Genomic DNA, 21795 nt, shown 5'->3' on the forward strand with positions numbered 1-21795 from the left:
AATTTCTGCCGGTTTTCCAAGAAAATCATTAAGGTTTTCCCAAAACCCGATTACAAATCTGAAAGTTTTTAATGAAAAGCGCAAAAAAAAACATTATTTTCTGATGCTTTTCTTGTTTCCTGATAATCATGGGGTTTTTTCAGTCAAAAATTCATCGCTTTGCAAGGAATTTTAGAAAACCCTTTTCAGCTTCGAATTTGGCACAAAAACCGAATAATTTTATTCAGTTTTTTACCGAAATAAATTAAGATTGTCTTGAAAAAACGACCAGAGAGCGTTTATGAACGTAAAATTATTTGGAAAATTCGCCACCCTCATCGCTCTGAAGATTTTTAGAGTTTCTTTAAAATTTCAGGTCTGTCGTTTCAAGTTTTTCTTAAGCAATTATTTTTTAGTTTTACTCACAATCTTCAGGTATTTTCTGTGAAAAATTATAAAATAAATTTCAATGGAACATTCGCCTTCTTAACAGCTTTGTAAAAAAATTTCTAGAATCTTTTGCAGCTTGGAATTTTGGACAAAACCCAAAAAGACTTCCCCGAAGAGAATAAACGAAAGTTTATATTCAATTATTTGGAAAACGCGTTACCTTCGTGGCTGTGAATAATTTAGTTTTTTTAAATTCCGGTTTCTAAACTTTTAGGCCAAAATTTCTAAACAAAACTGTAAGCAGAAAAACACGTTTTTTTTTTCTAACGTTTTACTATAAAATACTGGCAAACTGAGGACTTTTATGCAAAACCATTAAGAGGTCGATTTTACAAGAAAACTTGTTTTTATAGTTTGGTCTTCATAATCGTCTTTCAATCGATCAAACCGAAACAAATTTCTCTTATTTTTTTTTTTTGAAAAAAATAAAGTTTTCTTCCTCGCCAACTCGTCACCCTCATCGCCCTGTAGAATTCTTAAGTTTCTTCAAAATTTACGATTATTCGCGTTTCAGTCCAAATATTTTCAAGCAATCGTTTCTACAGAAAATGTAACTAAGTGAATTTTTAGACATTTTTTAGCGCAGTGCAACGCAAATAGCTTGGTGCACCAACTCACCTGCGCAGTAACTCAGTTCCGTTGCTGGTAAAATGTTACTGGTAACGTGCTAATGCCATTTTTCTTAGATGTTAAAATTCCAGTCTTTGACATAGGCAAAAGAGTTATAACTCATTAACCGATGAGTTAAAACTCATTAACTGAGATGGGGGCAACACCTGAAAAGCGCTACTCCACACAGTGTTATCCAGGCCTAATTTGTGTAGCAATAAGCAGGTCAATCTCATACGTTTACAATGCGTTCTCGATAAGTTTTGGCTTTCATAAAGAATCGACCCGAAAAAGTTTGATTACAAAGTCATGCTTTTAGTGCCTATCAATAATGACTTCTTAAATGGGAACACATCATGGGAATCAAAAGAAACACCCTGTATTCGATAAGAGAGCAAAATAACCGACAAAATGTAGAAAAATATCATACGTTTCGAATCATACCATCCATCATTCATTCCGACTCAGCTGCTAGCTACCGGGCCTGCTACTAATCGCTAGGCTAGCAAACTAACAATTAACACTACGTTCCCTTGCAGGTGCCGTTCTGCGCAGAATTGGTGAGCAATACCGCGTGTTGTGTGCATCGGTAATCACATCACTCTAATACACACTAAGACATTACACACCTCTAGTAGTGCCTGATCTAATAATATGGGCGTCTTCCAAGCGTCGCCTTTGATCGGTTTTTATCTCTATTCTACATTCTTTTTGTCCTATCTATGCCTGACCTAGTCGTAATTTGATCGTGTATTTTTCGTTGGCGTATGCCAGAGAAATTGGTTTTTTGCATTTTGATGTTCTTTCAGTTCGTCTACAATCGAACTGCGTATCAATTAAGGGCAAATATTTTGAAAATTATGGAGTTTTTTACTCAAAGGCCAACATGCACGAAACCAAATTCTCCTAATAAATTTTACAAAATTTAACACTACCACTTTCAAACACAAGAAAATTGAGCTGATACTCACTTCAGAGGATAACGCAACTGTTAGTTTTAGTGGATACAAAAACACCACAGCTGGTTTGGTCGGGGGATAAAGGAAACGAGAATATTTAAAGTTGGTTGAAGTCTTCGGTGTTGCTTTTGGTGCGCTACAAAATTCTCCTAAGACGATGTCTTTATTAGTCACTTTTTATAATACGTTTAGAAAATTTCCTAGTCTTAAACATTGAAAACATTTTCATGAAGCTTTTTCGTTTATCTATACTACATAATTGTTTAACGTTTCTAGTGAAATCGCTCAATTTTCCACGCAAGTCTTTGAAGCAAAGCGAATATAACACGAGGCAGCTTTGTTTAAAAAGACCCACGAACACACACAAAATCTCTTATCACACTTTGAATGAAAATTATTGACAGCACTCCTATAGATGTGTACTGCTACTTATAATTTGCATGCTTCCTAGACCGTTGTAGACACTGTTTTATTAGATCGGTGCCTTTTTGCAACTTTTATTTCGTAGGTGTAGTTGGTTTGAGGGTGCAGACTTGTAAAGGATCCTTTGTTTCAGCAGTCCAATTGTTATTTGTTGGAAAAAATATACATTCGCCTCAGAACCAGTCAAGGTTTTATGTGTTCCGTTAATAATCCTTATGGTTCTTTAGAGTTTTCAATGTTATACATTGGTTGACTGAAGTGATTGTTTTAATTTTTACAAGTTTATGGAAGCACTAGTTTTGAGCACTTTCCTTCTGGATTTCGGGTTTTCAGAATGACTTGGTCCAGTGAAGGCAAGAATATTCTCAAGTTTGACGCTACACGGACACGCTCCGTATTCACTAAGAAGACTTAGTTTTAACTGGAAATTATTTTCAGATCAGTTGCAATTTATAACGCAAGCCATAGAGAAGTTTTATGTCCAAATTATATCTAATAATTAATATTCAATGATTAAAAATCATCAATCAACTTAGCAAACAACAAAACAGAAGAACTAAATAATAGGTTGACGATTAATCAAAAAGACTCGGAAATATACATTAGCCAATATGGGTAGATGTGCCTTGGCAGTCCACATTTGGAGACACCTAATTTTTTGTGGGATAATGAAAATTTAAATCATTGACCATTTGAACGAAGATTTTTGATAAAAGTTCCATAATTTCGTGGATAAACCTGAGGTAAATATATAATAAGGTTTGCGGCGCCAATATATCCAGGTGCTTAGCAAAACCCGATGAAAACCATTGTTTCACGAACCAAAATTATATATATATAGTTCTGTGCGCTGGTTAAAAGGAGTGCAGGTAGGCCTGGGTAACTCAGTAAATTTTTAGGTGTTGGCGCAGTGCCACGCAAATAGTTCAACGCACCGGCGCAGTAACTCAGTTCTGTTGCTGGGAAAATGTTGATGACTTTTTTTCACTTGTTTTTAGATTTATTTTAAGGGCCATTTATTAATAATGTTTTTAAAAATTATTCAGAAGTTTCCAGTTTTAGTCAAGTTACTTTGGTAAGATATGATCAATTTTCTAAAGTTTCACTTAAAAATGCTGCCAAACTTAACGTGAAAAATTATGAAATCAATTTCGAATCCTTGGTCGCTTTGTAAAAAGTTTTGAAATCCCTTTGCAGTATCGAATTTGGAACAAAAATCAAATCATTTTCTATTAAAAAACGAACAGAATAAGCGAATGTTTATAACAGATTATTTGGAAATCTCGTCAGCTCAATTCCTCTGAAGACTGCAGAGTTTGTTAGAAAAATGTGGTTTTTTAGGTCTGACTAATTTTTTTTGCTTTACTTTCTACTCAAAACGCTCTATTTTTTAGAGTTTCACTTAAAAATACTGACGATCTGAAGGTCTTTTACGCGAAAAATTTATATTTTTTTAGCTTGATAAATTTATAGCTTTGTAAAAATTTTTCAAAAACCTTTTTCAGCGTCGAATTCGAGACCAAAACGAAAATAAATTCCTCCCGTTTTTCCCAGAAAACCATTAAGGGTTTCTCCAAAACTGATCACAAAACTAAAATTGGATAATCGAAAACGCAAAAAAACCATTATTTTCTTATGATTTCCTTCTTTTCTGACAATAATGGGGTCTTTTCAGCCAAAAATAACAAAATGAATTTTTCTAGAAAATTCGCCTCATTCATCGGTTTGCAGGGAACTAGACCCTTTTCAGCTTCGAATTTGGGACAAAAACCAAATAATTTTATTCAGTTTTTTACCGAAAGTAATTAAGATTATCTTGAAGAAACAGCCAGGGAGCAAAAGTTTACAAAAAATTATTTGGAAAATTCACCGGCCACATCGCTCTGAAAATATTTAAAGTTTCTTTAAATTTTCAGGTCATTCTAGTTTTAACAAAGTTGCTATTAAGCAATTCTTTCTAGCCAAAAACTTCATTATTATTTTGTTAAAATACCGACAATTTTCAAGTATTTTCTGTAAAAAAATATAAGAATGAGGTTTTATTGGAACACTCGCCTCCTTAACCGCTCAAATGTTTGGAAAACTTTTTGCAGCTTCGAAATATGGACAAAACCCTAATAATTAATTCTAGGTCTTTTTCCGAAAATATTTCGCAGAACTGAAAAAGCGAAAGTTTATAATAATTTATTTGGAAAACTCTTGAAAACTGGGGTTTCTTCACTTTTGGGTCAATAATTCTAAACAACCCTGTTTCTAAACAGAAAAACCTCGTTTTCCTAACGTTTTACTGTATAATACTGGCAAGCTAAATGTTCTATGAGAAAAATCGATTGTACAAGAAAACTCGTCGATTTTCTTTCGACTAACTTCTGTTGCTGGGTTAAAATGTTGATGATATTTTCTTTTAATGTGCAAATCCCAGTCTCGGGTTTCGTAAAGCTTTAATAATTGACTTATAACCCACTAACCGATGAGTTAACTCGTTAACTCAGAGAGCGGCAACAACTCAATAGCGCAACTCAACACCCAGTGTGTTACCCAGGCCTAAGCCTAGGTTGAAGTGTGGAATGTAAAACTGTTTGAAATCGAATAACTGCAATAGAATTCTGATTTGGTTCACACAGTGCTTGCTGAGCAAATACGAGTCGTTCTGGAAACCCAAACGTTTGCAAGTCTTGATGCACATGCACCTCCAAGCTGTTATTTAGCAAGTTAACAATGTTCTTTAATGTTCACAGGACGGGCAACTATGCTGCAATGTTAATTACCATTGCGGCAACTTTGCAGCGATGGGCTACGATGGAGTGGTTGCCTCCAATGAACCGCTTAGTTCGACGACTGTTTCGGTACGTATCGCTTCCGGCCAAGCTGCTTCTTCGAGCATTGTTCGTCGACCTAGAGACACTTCTAACAATATCGTTTCTGCAACACTTCAAGTCCCTTCGAGTGCGACGCCCTTATCTAGACATGTTATTGATAATAGTGCCGGTAAATCTATGTTTGCGCGTAAGTCAGCTACGGCTCCGGCCCCTTTCGGACTTTGGAAGAAAGGTAGCAAGTCTGAGATGTTCGGTAATGGACGCTTGGGAAGTGACAAAAAATACTGGCAGTTTGATCAGATGCCACCACCAGGCGGCTGAAGCTTGTCCGCGAAGAGCCCGGGGAAAAGCGCTGTTGGGTGTTTTGTAGCAGGATACGATTCGAAATGACTGGAATCTCTTCTTGGTCAATTTTGACGGTTGTTAGGGAAAAAAGGCTGAAATGAGTATTATAGGTAACCTTAATAAATAAATGATGGCCAATATGCGGTTTTGCATTTCAATTTCAAGTCAATAGACTTAATGCTACAATACGCGTTAATCGTCGAGTACACTGCTTGTAAATGTTGTATTTAGAATTGGGAGAAACAAACAACGATTTTTAACTATTTAGAATTAAACTAATAGCCAAATTGCATCAGACAGGAACATCGTCTGGCATAAATGCTGTAACTTTAGTTCCTAGACAACAACAGAATTTTCTATGTAAAAACACATTCTTTAAGTCTTTTCAGGTTTTAATTAGTTTACTGAGTAAATCGGTGAAGATTTATCATATATATAAGCTTAAGCTGTAAAAACTATAATTTTTTTATAGCAGCTTCAATGTTGATGATTTTTAATATCTTGTGTAAGTAAACAAATATGTATAAAAAACCAACGATTAATAAAATACTGTTAACTAGAAGGTAAAGCGTATTTTGGAAAATTTGAAGAAGGTTCAAGATAGAAAACCGTCGATTTTTATCGACAACAACAACACATCATCAAGTTCATACAACAGCCTTTAAAGCTTCATAAAACAATTTGTAATCCATCGCTATTTTTTCAATTGCATTCATTAAAAAATGGTGGGCCACTTTTGCAATTTTATCAAAAACTGGCTAATTTTCGAGCTTTGTTACCAGAGAAATGTCATCTAACCCGCGTAACCTTTTCCATTCAACTAATAAGAAAAATGCGCCTATGCACCATCAAGAGTTTTACATATACTTTGCAAAAATCCCTATTTAGTTTGTGTAAAATAAATACTTTTATAGTTGCACATTTCCTGCTATTGCTTTAGAACCGTCTGGAAACTCTCATGTTTAGTACTGTCGTTCAGGAGGAACTCTTAATATGAACAAACTTTCTTAATATAAGCAAATCATTTGAACGAAGTTGTAAAATAGTCCTTATTTGTAACAGCAAAATTACCAAAATTCACACATTGATAGTCTACTCTTTCTGCTCATTGATTATCCCGTTCCTCCTGCTTATTAAGTAAATTCTAGTAAAATTTTAGCAGAAAAGCAAAATTTTTTATTTTTTTGCCACAAGAATACGGTAGAAGAAATTTGAAAAACACAGATAGTAGTACGTGGAAAATTAGGCAAATATTTTTAAAACGTCTTATCTAGTTTCGTCTATTTTTTTATATTTTCAATATTTATATGTCAATTTTCTTATTTTCTTTTGAATTGTCACTTGTCAATTCCACCTCCCAACACATCATTAGTTTTTACATCTTTTGATTTAAATAATTAAAAAATACTGCATTCAAGCAGTTACAAGTTCGTTTATAGACTTTTCCCAAAAATCGTAAACAAAAAACAAATCAACATACAGATGTTATAAGACAAGCACCAACGAAAATATGCATCAAAGTGATTTCAATTAAAAACAAAATTTGAAAACCAAATAAGTTGCAAAAGTTACATTTTCCAGTAACAAGTATTTGGAAAAAACGTCTTAATACTGAACCGTACATAAATGTTTGTGATGTGCAATGCTTATAATTTTAACAGTTGCCTTTCTTCACATAGAATAAATAATGTTAATATGAGAATATCGAATGCTTCGGAGGCCAGTTGATTCCAATTATACCTCACCTAGTAATTTATTATCAAATTTTTCACTTGTAAAAGTTCAAGTTAGATTATTGTGTCTATTGTCTGTTTAATTACAAAATGTCCGTCGAATTTAAAACGTTTTCTACATTCTAGGCGTTGCTGCTGATAGGCCATAAATTAATTCAAACCCGGCAAAGTGTTGCAATCAATGTCTTGTTGTTAAAACGTATAGTTTGTTAAAACCAGCTTTTCATAGCCGAAACTATTAGTAATCACATGATAATAAAACCTTACCCTACCTTACAGTACCATGCCTAAAGTATACAATTAATTAAACTTTGGAAAGACAATAATAAACTAATGTTAGAATATTAAATTTTGTGCAGAAATATGTGGCCTATTTATGAGGTTCAGTTTTAGTGAACCAGTCTGTATTTTTAATTTACTTTTAAGCTTGTTGTAAATAAATGTATCGCCTTCTTAGAAGAGTTAGCCTATACTGTTGAAATTCAATATTGATATCAATTGCTCAGTTTGAAACAGCAAATTACCTCAGATTGGTTCTCAGTAGTTTCTTGACAATTTATAATTGATAATCGGAAACGTTTGCTGCTTCAAATAGCTCAATATTCATAAGATTCATGTTTTATATAAGTAACCTAGCTAGATTAGAGTATGTATATTGGAGGCTGCAAAATTTCTAAACCGCATCGTCACACGTTTAGACCGAATTGGACACATTTTTTAATAAAATCAATTATGTGGTTTGATGGATAGGAATTCCTAATTGTTGTAGCTAAATATACACCATTATACATTAATGCATTTTTTCGTTTGCTGTTTGATGTCATCTCTCCTGTTAAGCATTGTATATTAGATATTGTAAAAACACTTAGGATTAGTTAATTTAATACTGTTTAGTGTCGTAATAATGGTGGATAATGCGTATCGTGACCCACAAGATGTTTATCTAAATCCGCAAAGTAGAGTCTTGTGAAAATATTATTCGATTTTTCCCCAATTAGGTTTAAATTTTTAAGATAGCATAATATTCTGAATACTTTCTAAATCGTTAAGTAAGCCATTAGTTAATTTTTATGTTGGAAAAAATTTATATGTATATTCCTGCAACGGAAACGGTAAGTTTTACGGTTAAAATGCACCGATACGCATTTACAAAAAAAATATATTTAACCCACCCCTGATCCACTCACTGATTAACTCAATGATAGAAAATATTATAAGGCTTTATTTTGTATCAAGGCTTAATGATTGGGTAGAAAAAGAATTAAATATTGTCTTCCTACATTTCCACTTTTCCTGTTTTTGTCGAAGTTTATGCGCACATTTATAAATGACGTGTGGAAAAACGAAAAAAAAAAAGAAAAATTAAATTATCGATGTTAATTAATTAAATTAATCAATCAGGGAATGATGGAAAGCAACGGGTTTCGAATTGGTAAACATGAGCCTCAAAAACTAAAGTGTCCACAACATATTGAATGAAATCGGACTGAAAACGCGTTTCGCTAGATTTCAAATAAAACGCGAAATCTCACTGATGTTGCTGTTTAAGCGAAGACCAAAAGTACAACTTGTTAAGCATTAATCATAATTGCTTTCTCTGAAATTCATTAATTAATTACTCTAATAGTCAGCAATGCGATTTTGCATGAACGTTGGTTCTTCATCTAATTGCGATGATTGATAAATCCGCTCAGTTCATTAATATAAATTACTTTTGAAGTTGCGCAAGCATTTTTTATGGGCTTCCACTTGATGCAGTTGAAATAGATAATTTCTTTAGTCTTCCGCACATTTTAACTTTATATCTGATACATTTGAAACTAGTTGTCATGTTTTATTGATTCACTCAATTTTTTAAATTTGCGTTGGCTTAATAAAAACTAGTTGTCCAATTTTTTTACGCAACTGATAAAGTTAAGTAATAAAATCGGGAAGATAATCTACATGTAATATCATAATGAAGTTGCTCTTTAGAAAAACCTTTATAATACTACTGTGTTAAAATTTTGAGGAACTTTTTTTAACTGATTATGGAATTACCAGATTACCAATAACATAATAAAAAATCTAGTACAGAACGAAACTTATAAATGATGAATTATTATTACTAGTAATCAGTGACTTATTTAATGATGATGAGCCTGAAAAAAATAAAGCCTTAGATATCGTAAATGTATAGGCATAACACGGCAAAGTTAATTAACTAATACAAAATGATGAGTATAGCGCGAAAATTGGCTCTAAAAGCGACCGCCGCACAAGTTTCACTTACTTTCTAAGAAAAATTATATAAAAACTTACAAAACAAATATCAAAGTTTTGCAGATGTGAGAGTATTAGTTAAGACTAAATCCTCTAGTCAATGTTGGCTTACTAGAATAAAGTGTAAGCTTTGACTTCGATTTTTTTAAAGTTCTCAAGTGACAGTTGCAAGATTTTCCTTTTGAATACCTTTGTTCTTCATACTTTTTTTCTTCGTTCTTTATATCTGCTGCATTCTGTAAATTCATATCAGTATTGCCATTAATTTAATCTTGTAATTATAACTTAGAGAGCTTCTCGAAATTTGTACCCGATCGGTGGAAGCATATCTAGCCATAATTTTTAATTATTGCAATATAAAGATTGTGATATCATTATGATGAGACTAAATAAGAAAATAATTATGTAATTTTTGCCAGTAAATTAGTTCCTGTGCTGTGTGTGTGCAGCCTCTGATTTCCGTTAGTAAGTGTTTTACATCTTAATAGCGAAAAGCGGACACAACGAATTTGAAGTTGGAAAGCGGAATACTGTCCGAATAGATTATTCAATCGATTTAAAATATCCTGGAACTCCAAAGGAACTTTGTAGTTAGATTAACACGGCATAAGCTATCCTAATTCACTTTTGGATTACTTACAGCGATTATTCGGAAGCTAAAAAAGCCGTATTAATTCGCAATGACTTAACTTGAGATTACAACGTTAATAAACATTGATTAAAATATGCGATATTTTGATGTGTCCGCCATAAATAACGTCGTGGCTTTGACTTATTCATAATTTTAGATGCAATAAATTTGTAATTATTAACTACATTTTTATTTTACGAAATTAATTTTAACTATTTAAGTTCATAGACCGTAGCTAGTTAAGCTTTATAATTGTTTTTGTTTTAAATGTAATTCCTCTAAAAATAGTTTTATTGTAATAAACAATCGTGTTATTAAAAGTAATTTATACTTGAAAGAATGGTTCAATTTACTACCTACTCAACCACAGGAAGAGGACGCTCTTGGGATTTCAGGTTTAGCCTTGTGCTTAAACACCTTGTGGGACGTAAATCTCTCCGTTTCTGCACAAAACTTTCGCTTGTCTTCATGTATTTCCAAAAACTATGTCTGGTAGCCTTAGTTTTGGTGGATATTTTACCAGATCGAAGTTTAAAATGGTTTTGTTCAGGAATTTGGTTTTTAACCATCGTGTTGATTTTGAATCATCTTCTAGGAATTTTCGGCAATTTTTTCAAAATTTCTTTGTATTTCGCGCTTGCTTTTGCGTTTATACAGGCCGTGGTTTGATTTTTCGTCAGAAAGCAGTTAAACTAATTAAGAGTGATGTTTTATTGAGTAGTATTTGTTATAAGTGGCAAAAGTTCCGAATTTGAAACATTGCGATAATCTTTTAGGGCTGTTTATGCAGGCCTGCGTTTGACATTTATGTTCTCAGCAAAACCAGTGAAGCTGCAGATTTACTTGAAATCTATTGAATTGTATATTATGAGAATTGTGAATGGTTTCGATTTTGAGGCATCATCAGGTAATTTTTAAAAAGTTTTTCAATGTGCTTTTGATCTTTGAAGTTGTTTTGAAACTGTCTCAACATTTCGAATAGTTGCAGACTCACTCACGAAACCTTTCGATTTTGACTCGACCTCAGGAAATGTTCAGACATTTTTTTTAAATTTGTTAGTATTTTGTGCTTGTTTATGTAAATGAAAACAGGTAAGTTTGTAATTGAATCTTGTATGCACTTTTTAGGGCATTTTATAAATGGCAAAAGGTTTCGGTTTTAAATCATCATCAGGCTATTTTTTTTATTTTAAGTTGCCACAGAATTTTGTCATTGTTTAATCAGGCCTAAGTTTGGTTGGCATTTATTTTTTTGTAAACCGATGAAGCTGCAGACTCACTTTCGCGTGCGTTTTGTAGGGCGAAAGAGCGTTCCACACATTTTGAGCCATCGAGGCAATTTTTGAGAAGTTTTCAATGTGCTTTTGAATTTTGCCGATTGTTCTCTACATTACATTCTAGTTTTACAGCTGCCACTTTGTCAGCATTTAATTCATGTCCCTATTACTAGTTAAACACTCAAAGAAAAATCTATTGCAAAAATAAGTATTCTGTTGCGAGAATTTTATAGAATATATTACGAGAAAACAAGAAATGTTGGCAACGCTGATAGAGGGCTACAGTCGCTCATAGTAATAAAAGGGTTCAAATCTTCAATAGACTCAAACGTCGAGACTCCTATTTTATAAAGTAAAGCAGGGGATGAAAATATTGCTATTTTTACGTGCGTTGCAGGTTACGAGGTTCGCAACACTCTGTTTTTATGCAGATATCAGGATAATATTGCTGTACATGAGTGGCTACGATTTGGTGGCTCAGGACCTGATTCCTGCCGTTGACGAGCCAGAACTATCAGATGAAGATCTACTAAAAGTACCAGGGAACCGATTGGGCCAGTTTCTATCGCCTTCGACCAATTTGTTTATGTTAGGCCGCTATATAAATGATTTAGTAGCAGCTGGTAATCATTCGAAATAGGATGAGAAGCTAATTGACAATTTCAAATGTAAACTACCAAAGGATTGAAAAGACTTTTCCAACAGTTCTCGGTGTCTAAAGTTTTATTTTCTTCATGGTCATGGTCTATATAGAGAGATTAAATGTAAATTATTCAAACTAACAGCCCGATCGGCCACCTGCCAGCAATTTGAAAAGCATTAAAACGCACCATCTTAAAAATCGCCACTCTACAGTTCGGACAAAACAATTACAAAGAAACCCGAAAATACCTCATTACTCAGCAATATCAATAACATGAGTTTAATCAATATCAAAGGTCGTTCGTCCAGGTGGCTGCAATTCGACAAGTCCCTGAGGTAATCAAATAGATAACAAGACAATCATAGCAGCGAGATAATGAAAGCATAAGAGGGTAAGTATATTAATCTTAAGATAAACTGATTGCAGAAATTCTTCCTCCGAACAACTGAATTAAAATTTTGTCAATTCTCATTAATAATCGGGTTGTTAAAAAGCGCATTCACGGCACGTTAGCCAACATGACAGCATTGTTTAGTATATACGTAGGAATTTTATGTGTGGTTTTTGGTTTGGTGAATAGTGAAGATGCGTTTGCTATGGAAAAAATTGTACAGAGCGGTTTGGATTTTAAAGACATTGTAGCGCGAGTGAACTCTACACTTGTCACAAATGAGTCCACAGGCTGTATCAACCAGATTTCCGCTCTATTGAATAGTGACCAAATGACTTTGAAACGAAGTCTGCATTCAATCATCTATGTGGATTTGCACATTTCATGAAATATGTTTTAGTGGCCGATGCCTGGAGTAAATTCCCATATTCCGGCGCTTCATATTACGCGTCCAAATCGGACGCCGGAAATTACGACGAATGTATTAAGATCAGCACTACAATTGACAATGAGCGCATTTTGGGTAAATATTGCTCATGGGGTTTTGCTATTCCAATATCCAATGGCACACAAGTAAGAGATTTAAATTAAACATGTAACATGCTTAAACAGGAATTAATTTGTGAATGCTTAAAATTAGTGAAAGTCATTTTGGAAAAAGCCTTGTTATGATCCTGATGAGATGAGCAAATTAATCTTCAAGTAGCGTCAAATTATCAGATTTACCCACTTCATATCTCCACCTGAAAAACACTTCTAAGAAGAATTTAAAAAATGTGAAAAATGTGAGGAGGCTGATAACACAATGCTTAAAACAATGGATTAATGCACAAATTTAACAATGTTTGCTCGTGCGGTTTCAAAATGTAAAATTTAGTTAGTTTATTGATAGTGACTTCAGTTTATTGAAGTTTGTATAAGCCTACGGGCATTACATTAATATTATTAAGGGCACTAAAGGCATAGATTGAAATGAGCAAAATAAATCTCATAAATCAGAGAAAAAATGTTAGTAAAAGTCCACATGTATAATACCAATGATGAAGTAAATTTTTTAAGGGTTCAATATTTATTTTCTTCAATTTGTCGAAATTTATAAAACTTGCTTATAACAAGTTGCTCCTTAATGGTCAAATTTCCTCTATTCAAAATGTGATCGAAAAACGAACAAATTAAAAACATTATTTAGAAAAATCTTTTATCTAAAGGGCTATCTTTTAAACATCCTTAATTCCTTAAATACATATACACATTTTTCGCTCCTAACTTAAAAAAGATGGAAATTTATTTCCTAATATTTGGAAAGAGACAGAATTAAACCGCCATTAAAAAAAAATAGTTTTAACTAGTTCTATCGACAAAATATTAGTGTTTGATTTAAATTTTGTCGTTCATTTACACCTATTTAGAAATTTTTTCGTTAAATATCGGAAATTGTCTTGGGCCGAAAACAACCAATCAAACTTTGGCTTAGCTGATCTTTAACTCTCAATATTTCTCATAATCTGGACTCAATGCCCCTTTTCATGCACGCTAAGAAACTTTTGGTTCAAAAACAGATAATTGATCTCAGAAAAATTACCAAAGGTCGATTTGGATTGGACTATATATCCAAATATATGCCAAGGCTTAAAGTATCAACAACGCTACACATAGAAACTGATGATGGTGGAAAACACCGAAACGTATTTTAATTGATAAATAGACAATAAATGACTGAAGCCCAGGAATTGATTTTGATTTGGAATAAATATATAATCATTGCGACCTTAACTCGTCAAAATCAGCGTTATTCTGGATTCAAACAGTTTATAAATGTTTATTTAAGTAGTTCGAACTGAAAAAACACTTCGAAATTTTGATTTTCCACGTTAAAAAACGTTCGATTCTAATGAAGAACTTAGTAAGTATTTAAGTAAAGAAAGTGAAATACAGTAACAACTTCATAACTTACAAGGCCCATAAGCGTGATAACTTTGTACATTTTGACCTGAATAAATAATTTAACACGCTTTGTATTTAGTGTTTAATGCCGTTTTATATTATTATGTTTAATGCGGTTCTATTTTGGTTTAGGTGTATTTGTTAGCTACGTGTATTCCTGACCAATGTAGCGCTGCCGATCTGGCAAATATTACCAGATTGCCTTTATTTGTTGATAACTATTGTTCGACCCAAGATACCGATTCCAAACTTGATGCTGGAGCCGTTATTGTTTTGTAAGACTTTTGAGAAAAAAGTGTATTTAAAATTAAATTTTCAAGTGCAATTCACTTTTAGGGTGTTGTTTGCATTGCTTTTCACATGTACCATATTGGAGACGGCCTACGATATATTCCTGGAATACGCCGGAAAAAGTAGACAAGTTTCAGTTTGTTTTCATTGCAAGTTGTTTTAAGTTTGCTGAAATATTTTCAGAACCTCCGCATGCAATTTACACGGCTTTCTCCATGTACAGCAATGGAAAAAAGTTATTAAAGTCGACCAAATACAGCAAAGCAGGCGAGCAAGTGCTCTGCTTCCATGGCATGAAGTTCATCAGCATGTGGTGGATTATTTCAGGACATGGAGCCATTTCAATGTTCTTGGCTCCAGCTCTTGACTATGAGTTTCGCAGCCACGTAAGTTCCATTCAACGTTTTAATTCTCCACAGTTCACATAACTATTTTCAGTGGCAAACTCAACGATATGCTCAATATATAGCCTCAGCGCACATTTGTGTGGACACTTTCTTTTACATATCTGGCTTTCTGATGGCCTATTTGTACTTCAAGCAGTCAATCAGCAAAAAATCGGCCACGAAGCAAGCAGGCTCTGTTCCAATGATGATCATTCATAGATATTTGAGGTGTGGAATCGTCAAGCTCAACACACTTTGATTAATGATTAATTTTTTAGACTAACGCCTGCCAACGCCATGTGTTTCCTGGGCTCTGTATTTCTTTTCAAGTATCTCCAAACTGGGCCATTTTTCTCCTTTGGTATCCACGATGGTTTAATAAGACCTTGTAAAAAATACTGGTGGACCTACTTTCTGTACATACAAAATTACTACAATTTCCATTACGGAGAATCTTTGGTAAGTTGCTTTTGACCTGTACGAGTTAATTTACGTCAATGATTTAATACATCAATTTTTAGTGTATTCCGACTACTTGGTACCTGAGCGCCGATTTTCAACTATTTCTCATCACACCTTTAGTGTTCATTCCCATATCGCTGATTTACAGACGATCGTTTGCAAAAACAATGGCCGCCTTAGCAGGCGTTAATTTAATATGTTTGGTCACACCCATTTTCATCAAACTACAATGGCGTGATTATGATGTGTATGTAACGAAAAGTCTAAATTTCCATTCGGATAATACGAAAACGTAAATTTTTTAGTGATTTTCAAGAATACGACTTTCATTCAAAACTCATCAGTTACTTTATTGGAGTGATGACGGGTATCTACATGAGGCACCACAAAAATAAAAAAGTAACCATCAATCGGGTAAGTTTCGGTTGAGGTGGAAAACCGAAGCGGGTCAAAAATCAATAAAACTTAGTTACTAAACAAGAACAAGAAAACATTAACCCGGAGCAAGAATAAAGAATCTAAAACGCAAGAGAATGTAGCTTAAAAGATCGGGCGAAACAGACAAAAGAAAAGACTATCAGAAGAAATACACGAAGGAAGGAAGAGTTAAAAGTATAAAAGAAATTCAGGAGCAGAAAATCTGCCAGAACAAAAAGAACATTGATCAGAAAAAAGAAATTGGTTTTCTCTTTATTTCATATCCATTTTTCATTGTTTGTTGCTACACTTTACTTTTGACTCTCAAGAAAACCCCAAATTTCTTATTTTTTTCTTGCCGATGTTGGGTTTTTCACTTTTCACTTGGCATTCAAAAGTGGAAGTTTGCGCAACTTTGAAAAACGTGATTGAACCACTGTAGATGAGAATGTACAGTTTTTGCATTGCCAATAAGGAGTTTAGCTTATATTTATTATATCTTAAATGTTGCCATTTTTTCTCAAAACACAGTTTTTCTATGTAATTTCCGAAACAAAAAGGAACCTTGTAGTTAAGTAAACGACTTTGATTTTTTTAAATCCTTGAAAGAAATTTTTATTAAACCGATTCAACCTATCAAAAACAAATCTCGAAAAAAAAATCCTTTAGGCACCAATTTATCAGTTATGTTTTAGATGGTGAACCTCACCATATGGTTCTTGGCTCTGGGTAACATGTTGGCAGTGATATTTTATCGACAGGATATTCAGATAAAAAATGAATATGTAGCTAGAAGTTTATGCTACAGCTTTACCAGACCGATGTGGTGTATTTCCCTTGCATGGATTACATATGCTTGTGTTAATGGATATGGAGGTAAAAATCTATAGAATTTTTGTTAACTTCCAGATAACATTTTTTAGACTGAAACTACATGGTAGTGGAAAATTGGATTGTTAATATTGCGTCTTCAATACGCACAGATTTTTTTCAGTCATTAAATAATCAAAGATCAATTACTAACGCGTTGATAGAAACAATCTTGCGAAATACAGATATAAGAATAAATTCAAAGTATTAAAAAGTATAAAGAAATGGCAAAACAACACAAAAAAAGGGGCAACGAAACAAAGTTGAAAATATGTGTAAATTGAGACAAAAAAATGAAAGAAAACAACAGAAAGACAAGCACTGAAGTCGAAATAAATAAATGTCTTAACAAACCGTTTTATATTAGGTGTGGTAAACTGGTTCTTATCTAGTCCGTTTATGCAAATTGGTGGAAAATTAACCTACAGCCTCTATCTGACCCATGGAATGGTTATCGCCCATTATGCGCTTGGTATTCGCACTAGAATTGACTTTACAGACTGGAATTTGGTAAGTTTGTTTTCGTTGCTCTAAACCGGGTGATTTACGTAGACCGTGCATTAGAAGTTTTCCATCTTGCAGTTGTTTAAGAAATTTCAAATTTTCCTTCCGGTAACCACCAGTCGTGCCGAAGCCATGTAAGATACATCTAGCGTTCCAGTTGTACAGGGTGTGCTAAAATTATACATAACTTTCTTATTTTATATGCAATTTTTTGGCATGGGTGGATAAGCCGTCCAATTCCCAGTTTGAGTCACCCTAGTTTTGTTAACTTATATCTTACAGTTTTTTTATATTTGTATAGTGTATTTTATATATAACAATTGCTTGAGGAAAAAGTGCCATTGCAGATGTGCTCTAAAATTAAAACCAAAATTCGGTAGGTCATTAGCTGAAAGCCTAAGGTAACTCACCCAGATGGCACTAAGAATATCCATTTTGCAACATATGAGTACATGCAGCCTACAAACATTCAGTTCTTTTTAATGGCACCTACTAAGGTTTTTCGTCCTGCTTAGTTGGTTTCTTGTTGTTTAGTTATAGCAAAATTTTTAAGCTGGGCCAAAAAAGTTTGTTGGTGCCATTTAAAAAAAATGTGCATAGAAAAAAGCGGTCAATGAAGTCAAAGTTTAGATACTTACTATGGATAAGCTGCTGATTTAAGAAGAACCAAACTTACGGGTATAAATATCATCCACCAAAAAGTCGATTTCGAAGTTTAGAAGAAAATGTAGTATTAAGTTAAATTGTAAAGGAATAAAAACCAAGTAAACAATGTTGTTTGCGAAAATGAAACAAATCTCTATTGAGAATACAAGAGCTCTTTAATTTAGAATGTAATTCACAGATCAGACCACTTTTTAAAAACAGTATTTAAAGTGAAGCCATTATGTTATCTTCTCTATTTAAAACGACATTCTCAAAAAATATACTGGGTGCCATACAATCCATCGTACACCGTACCATTCTCTCGATATTTCAAAAAACATGAACTTTTCGGTCTACGTAAATCACCCTGAATATCGATTTTTGTATTTATGTCTACTTATAAAACATTTTAAATAAGTAGAAGTAATTAATATATTTTTTATTTCAGTTCTACACCAATTGCGGACATTTTATCGTGTCGATGATGGTCGCCACATTCTGGTCACTTTCGTATGAATCGCCAATGATTACGCTCGAAAGGCTGATATTTAATCGTAGTAAGTATCGTGTTTACAACTTCAGATTAGTATTTCATAAAAAAAATTATTTTCACTTTGGATTGGTTAATCATCATATAAAATTTGTGTTTAATTTAAGGCAAAGCAGAGTCGAAGCCCAAATCGAAGCCCTCCAAAGTCGACCAGAATGGTTCCAAAGAATGAAATACTCATCAGTTTTAAATGAAATAGTTGTATATTGTAAAAGCCAGTAATCTCCAATTGCATTAGCGCTACAATCTGCTAAAACCTATAAGAATATTAATTTTGAGATATGCTCTAAAATAAATATTTTACAAATATAATAAGTTATTTAAATTGTACCATATGATTATAACGAATTCAATTTATTTAACTGATCGGAACATATTGCGCTCATTTTTTTAATTACGGATGCCCACAACAAGTCAAGCGACAATTTTTTTTAAATTGACAATTGCCTTTTCATCACTATCAGAGTATTCAGAACTTGATACATTATTAACCTTAATAACTAGCCGGTCAAGCGGTGGTAAAACGCAATATTTGTTTTCTTAACCCTTGACGTGGGATGCACCATTCTTCCATAAATCGGTTTGGTCGAGTTCCGTAACAGCCCTTATATTAGCTGTAAACTTACCCACCCAATTCCAGTGATTGATTAGTTCACAATTGTTATTTTATTGTTCGCATTATCATTTTCATCTAATAGTCATCAAGGAGATTTGTTATTTATGTTTAGACGAACCTGTTCTTTGGTATTTTAAACCAAACGGGAATCGCTGAATAAAAATGTTTGAGCCGCAAACAATTTTATTCAAATCGTTCCAAAAAATGAGAATTTATTTCCTCTAGTAGAACTCAACTGTAATAAACCTTTACATCATCAATTTTGCTTCTTTGAAGCTTAGATATTCGTTCACAGGCTACCTTAGTGCATTTTTGTAGCTCAGATGAAGTTTGAAGTCAAAGTAAATAAATAAACGACGATAGAGTATTTTTAATATAGTTTATTTATTTTTCTTCTTTCTTTTTTTTCTGTTCCATGTTCGATGGATAAACGGAAGCATTTTTAAATATATTTCTCGAAATTGCCGTCCACCAATAGCTCATCTACCAGTCTTCGTGCGTTCCTTTTTCGTTAGCCGGTGATGTTGCAGTCCAGCAGCGAATCCGTTAGTTTGCCACTCTAAATATGCTTGGTATTTTGCATATTTTTCTGACATATATAATATACAGGCTGGCCATTTTCTGAATATTTGTATGGGGAATTTCTACATTTTTAAAGATAGAGAATCCGTTAAATGGGCAAAATTGGGCAAAATTCGATTGCCTATTTATTACCGTTTTCAAAATTTAGGTACCTGAAATATTGTGGAAAGACAAGAAATCTACACTTTTTAATTTTCACTTATTACGTAAACTGCTTAACTTAGAAAAAAAGTTAAAACTGCCCTTAGTACAACCTTTTGCGATGAATCCAATAAACTAGCACTTGTTATCATCGTCAACTTGATTTACGAGATAAAAAATAAACTTATGGTTTTTTAAATGGTAATCATAGTTGGCTGCGGGCCTTTTAAAATCGTTCTTTTTTTCTGAATTTAACGATATAATTGTTTGTATGTTTTTCTCCTTTTGTTGCCGTAAAACTTCAAAAGAAGATAAAAAATGTGTAGTACGCTATGGAAACAAGAACTATATTATCCCACAAAGCACAAAACAATAATGAATCGTTTAAATTAAATGTTCAAATTGACTTCCGTTTACCTCCAGGTATTTTTTGGCATCTTCACATTCAACTCGTGAGTTGTGTGAAGGTGCACTATGATGTTGAAAATATGCCAATTTTCGAAACGATGCTTACGGAAAACTTTTCAACATGTCTTCAAGTTCATTTGGTACAAAGTGTAAATATCTTTCCATATTTAAATTGTGATTATAAAAGAATGGACCAATAATTATTTTATCACTAAAAATGCCTCACCAGACATTCACAAAAAAAAACACGTTGATCTCGCCTATTTTCAATTAGATGATGATTTTCATTAGCCCAGTTAACATGATTGTGTATGTTAATTATTTCATTTTTTTGTGCTTTGTGTGATAATATAGTTCTTGTTTCCATAGTCTACTACACACTTTTTTATATTCTTTTGAAGTTTTACGGCAACAAAAGGAGAAAAATATACAAACAGTTATATCGTTAAATTCAGAAAAAAATAAGGATTTTAAAACGCCCACAGCCAACTATTATTACCATTAAAAAACCATAAGTTTATTTTTTATCTCGTAAATCAAGTTGACTATGACAACGAGTGCTAGTTTATTGAATTCAACGCAAACAGTTCTACCAAAGGAAATTTAATTTTTTTTCTAATTTAAGCAGTTTACGAATTATATGATAATTAAAAACGTGTTGATTTCTTACCTTTTCAGGATATTTCAGGAACCAAGTCGGGTACCTAAATTTTGAAAACGGTAATGAATAGGCAATTGAATTCTGCCCAATGTTGCCCTATGATTCTCTATCTTCAAAAATGTAGAAGTTACCCATACAAAGGTTCAGAAAATGGCCACCCTGTATACTTTTCGGGAAATATTTTAAATTTCACTTTCCCAATTTTTTAATCCAGATTTCCTTGCAAACTTAACGCGGAAAATGTACAGTAAACGTACACATTTCAGCATATTCAGGACGTTGATCTGATAATTGTCTGTTCACAGTCATCACCCTGATTGACGTATTTATTTCAAAAATACACTCGGACTACCCAACAACCGTTGCAGTAAGCCATTCCAAAAAAAAATCAATTACAAATTTTCCAGATTCGAATATGTACCTACTTTGAATTTGTTTTTGCTAATTCGGTGCCAAGAAAAAAATTTACCGAGGCAAATAACTACTGTTCATATTCGCTTGCAATGTAGCATTAGAGGATACGGTTGTCTTTATAAATTGAACGATACGTCAAACAGTTATTAGGACTGTTGATTAATAGTATCCATTAATAGTATCCTTTCATCTTTAATAATTACCAAAAATAACAGTGCAGCCAGCAATTGAAAATAATCACACTTGCGAATGAGAACGCAGAAAATAGTCTGGTCGATCGACGAAAACCTGAGTTAGGCGTGGTTTATGTAAGTGATTTCAACGCAGCGTGAGAGAGTTCATCGTAGAAGGATAACACTAATGTGGGATCGTTTGTTTCTTCT

General features: G+C 33.2%; 2 protein-coding genes across 5 annotated transcripts in view; both read left to right on the plus strand.

Moving 5' to 3' along the window:
* LOC109535334 (protein kinase C-binding protein NELL1) overlaps window positions 1-9628 on the plus strand; it is a 62781-nt gene extending 53153 nt beyond the window's left edge. For 3 of the 4 annotated variants that reach the window (XM_048667549.1, XM_048667543.1, XM_048667553.1), the window contains 2 exons: window positions 1578-1598; window positions 5159-9628. In XM_048667549.1, coding sequence (XP_048523506.1) covers window positions 1578-1598; window positions 5159-5560 — 423 coding nt within the window. In that variant the 3' untranslated portion in view covers window positions 5561-9628. The remainder of the gene's footprint in view (window positions 1-1577; window positions 1599-5158) is intronic. The other variant, XM_048667551.1, reaches the window with a different exon arrangement.
* Window positions 9629-12550: 2922 nt separating this feature from the next.
* On the plus strand, window positions 12551-18902 carry LOC109535323 (nose resistant to fluoxetine protein 6). The gene is made up of 13 exons (XM_048670176.1): window positions 12551-12868; window positions 12922-13094; window positions 14598-14740; window positions 14802-14878; window positions 14940-15142; window positions 15195-15370; window positions 15421-15601; window positions 15664-15851; window positions 15910-16018; window positions 16717-16897; window positions 17259-17401; window positions 18489-18597; window positions 18698-18902. The coding sequence occupies exons 1-13, from the start codon at window positions 12649-12651 to the stop codon at window positions 18760-18762; spliced, it is 1968 nt and encodes a 655-aa protein (XP_048526133.1). The 5' UTR covers window positions 12551-12648; the 3' UTR covers window positions 18763-18902.
* The last annotated feature ends 2893 nt before the right edge of the window (window positions 18903-21795 follow it).

The sequence above is a fragment of the Dendroctonus ponderosae genome, unplaced genomic scaffold, assembly GCF_020466585.1.
Source record: "Dendroctonus ponderosae isolate FM_Combo_2020 unplaced genomic scaffold, Dpon_F_20191213v2 Dpon_F_20191213_1, whole genome shotgun sequence".
Lineage (NCBI taxonomy): Eukaryota > Metazoa > Arthropoda > Insecta > Coleoptera > Curculionidae > Dendroctonus > Dendroctonus ponderosae.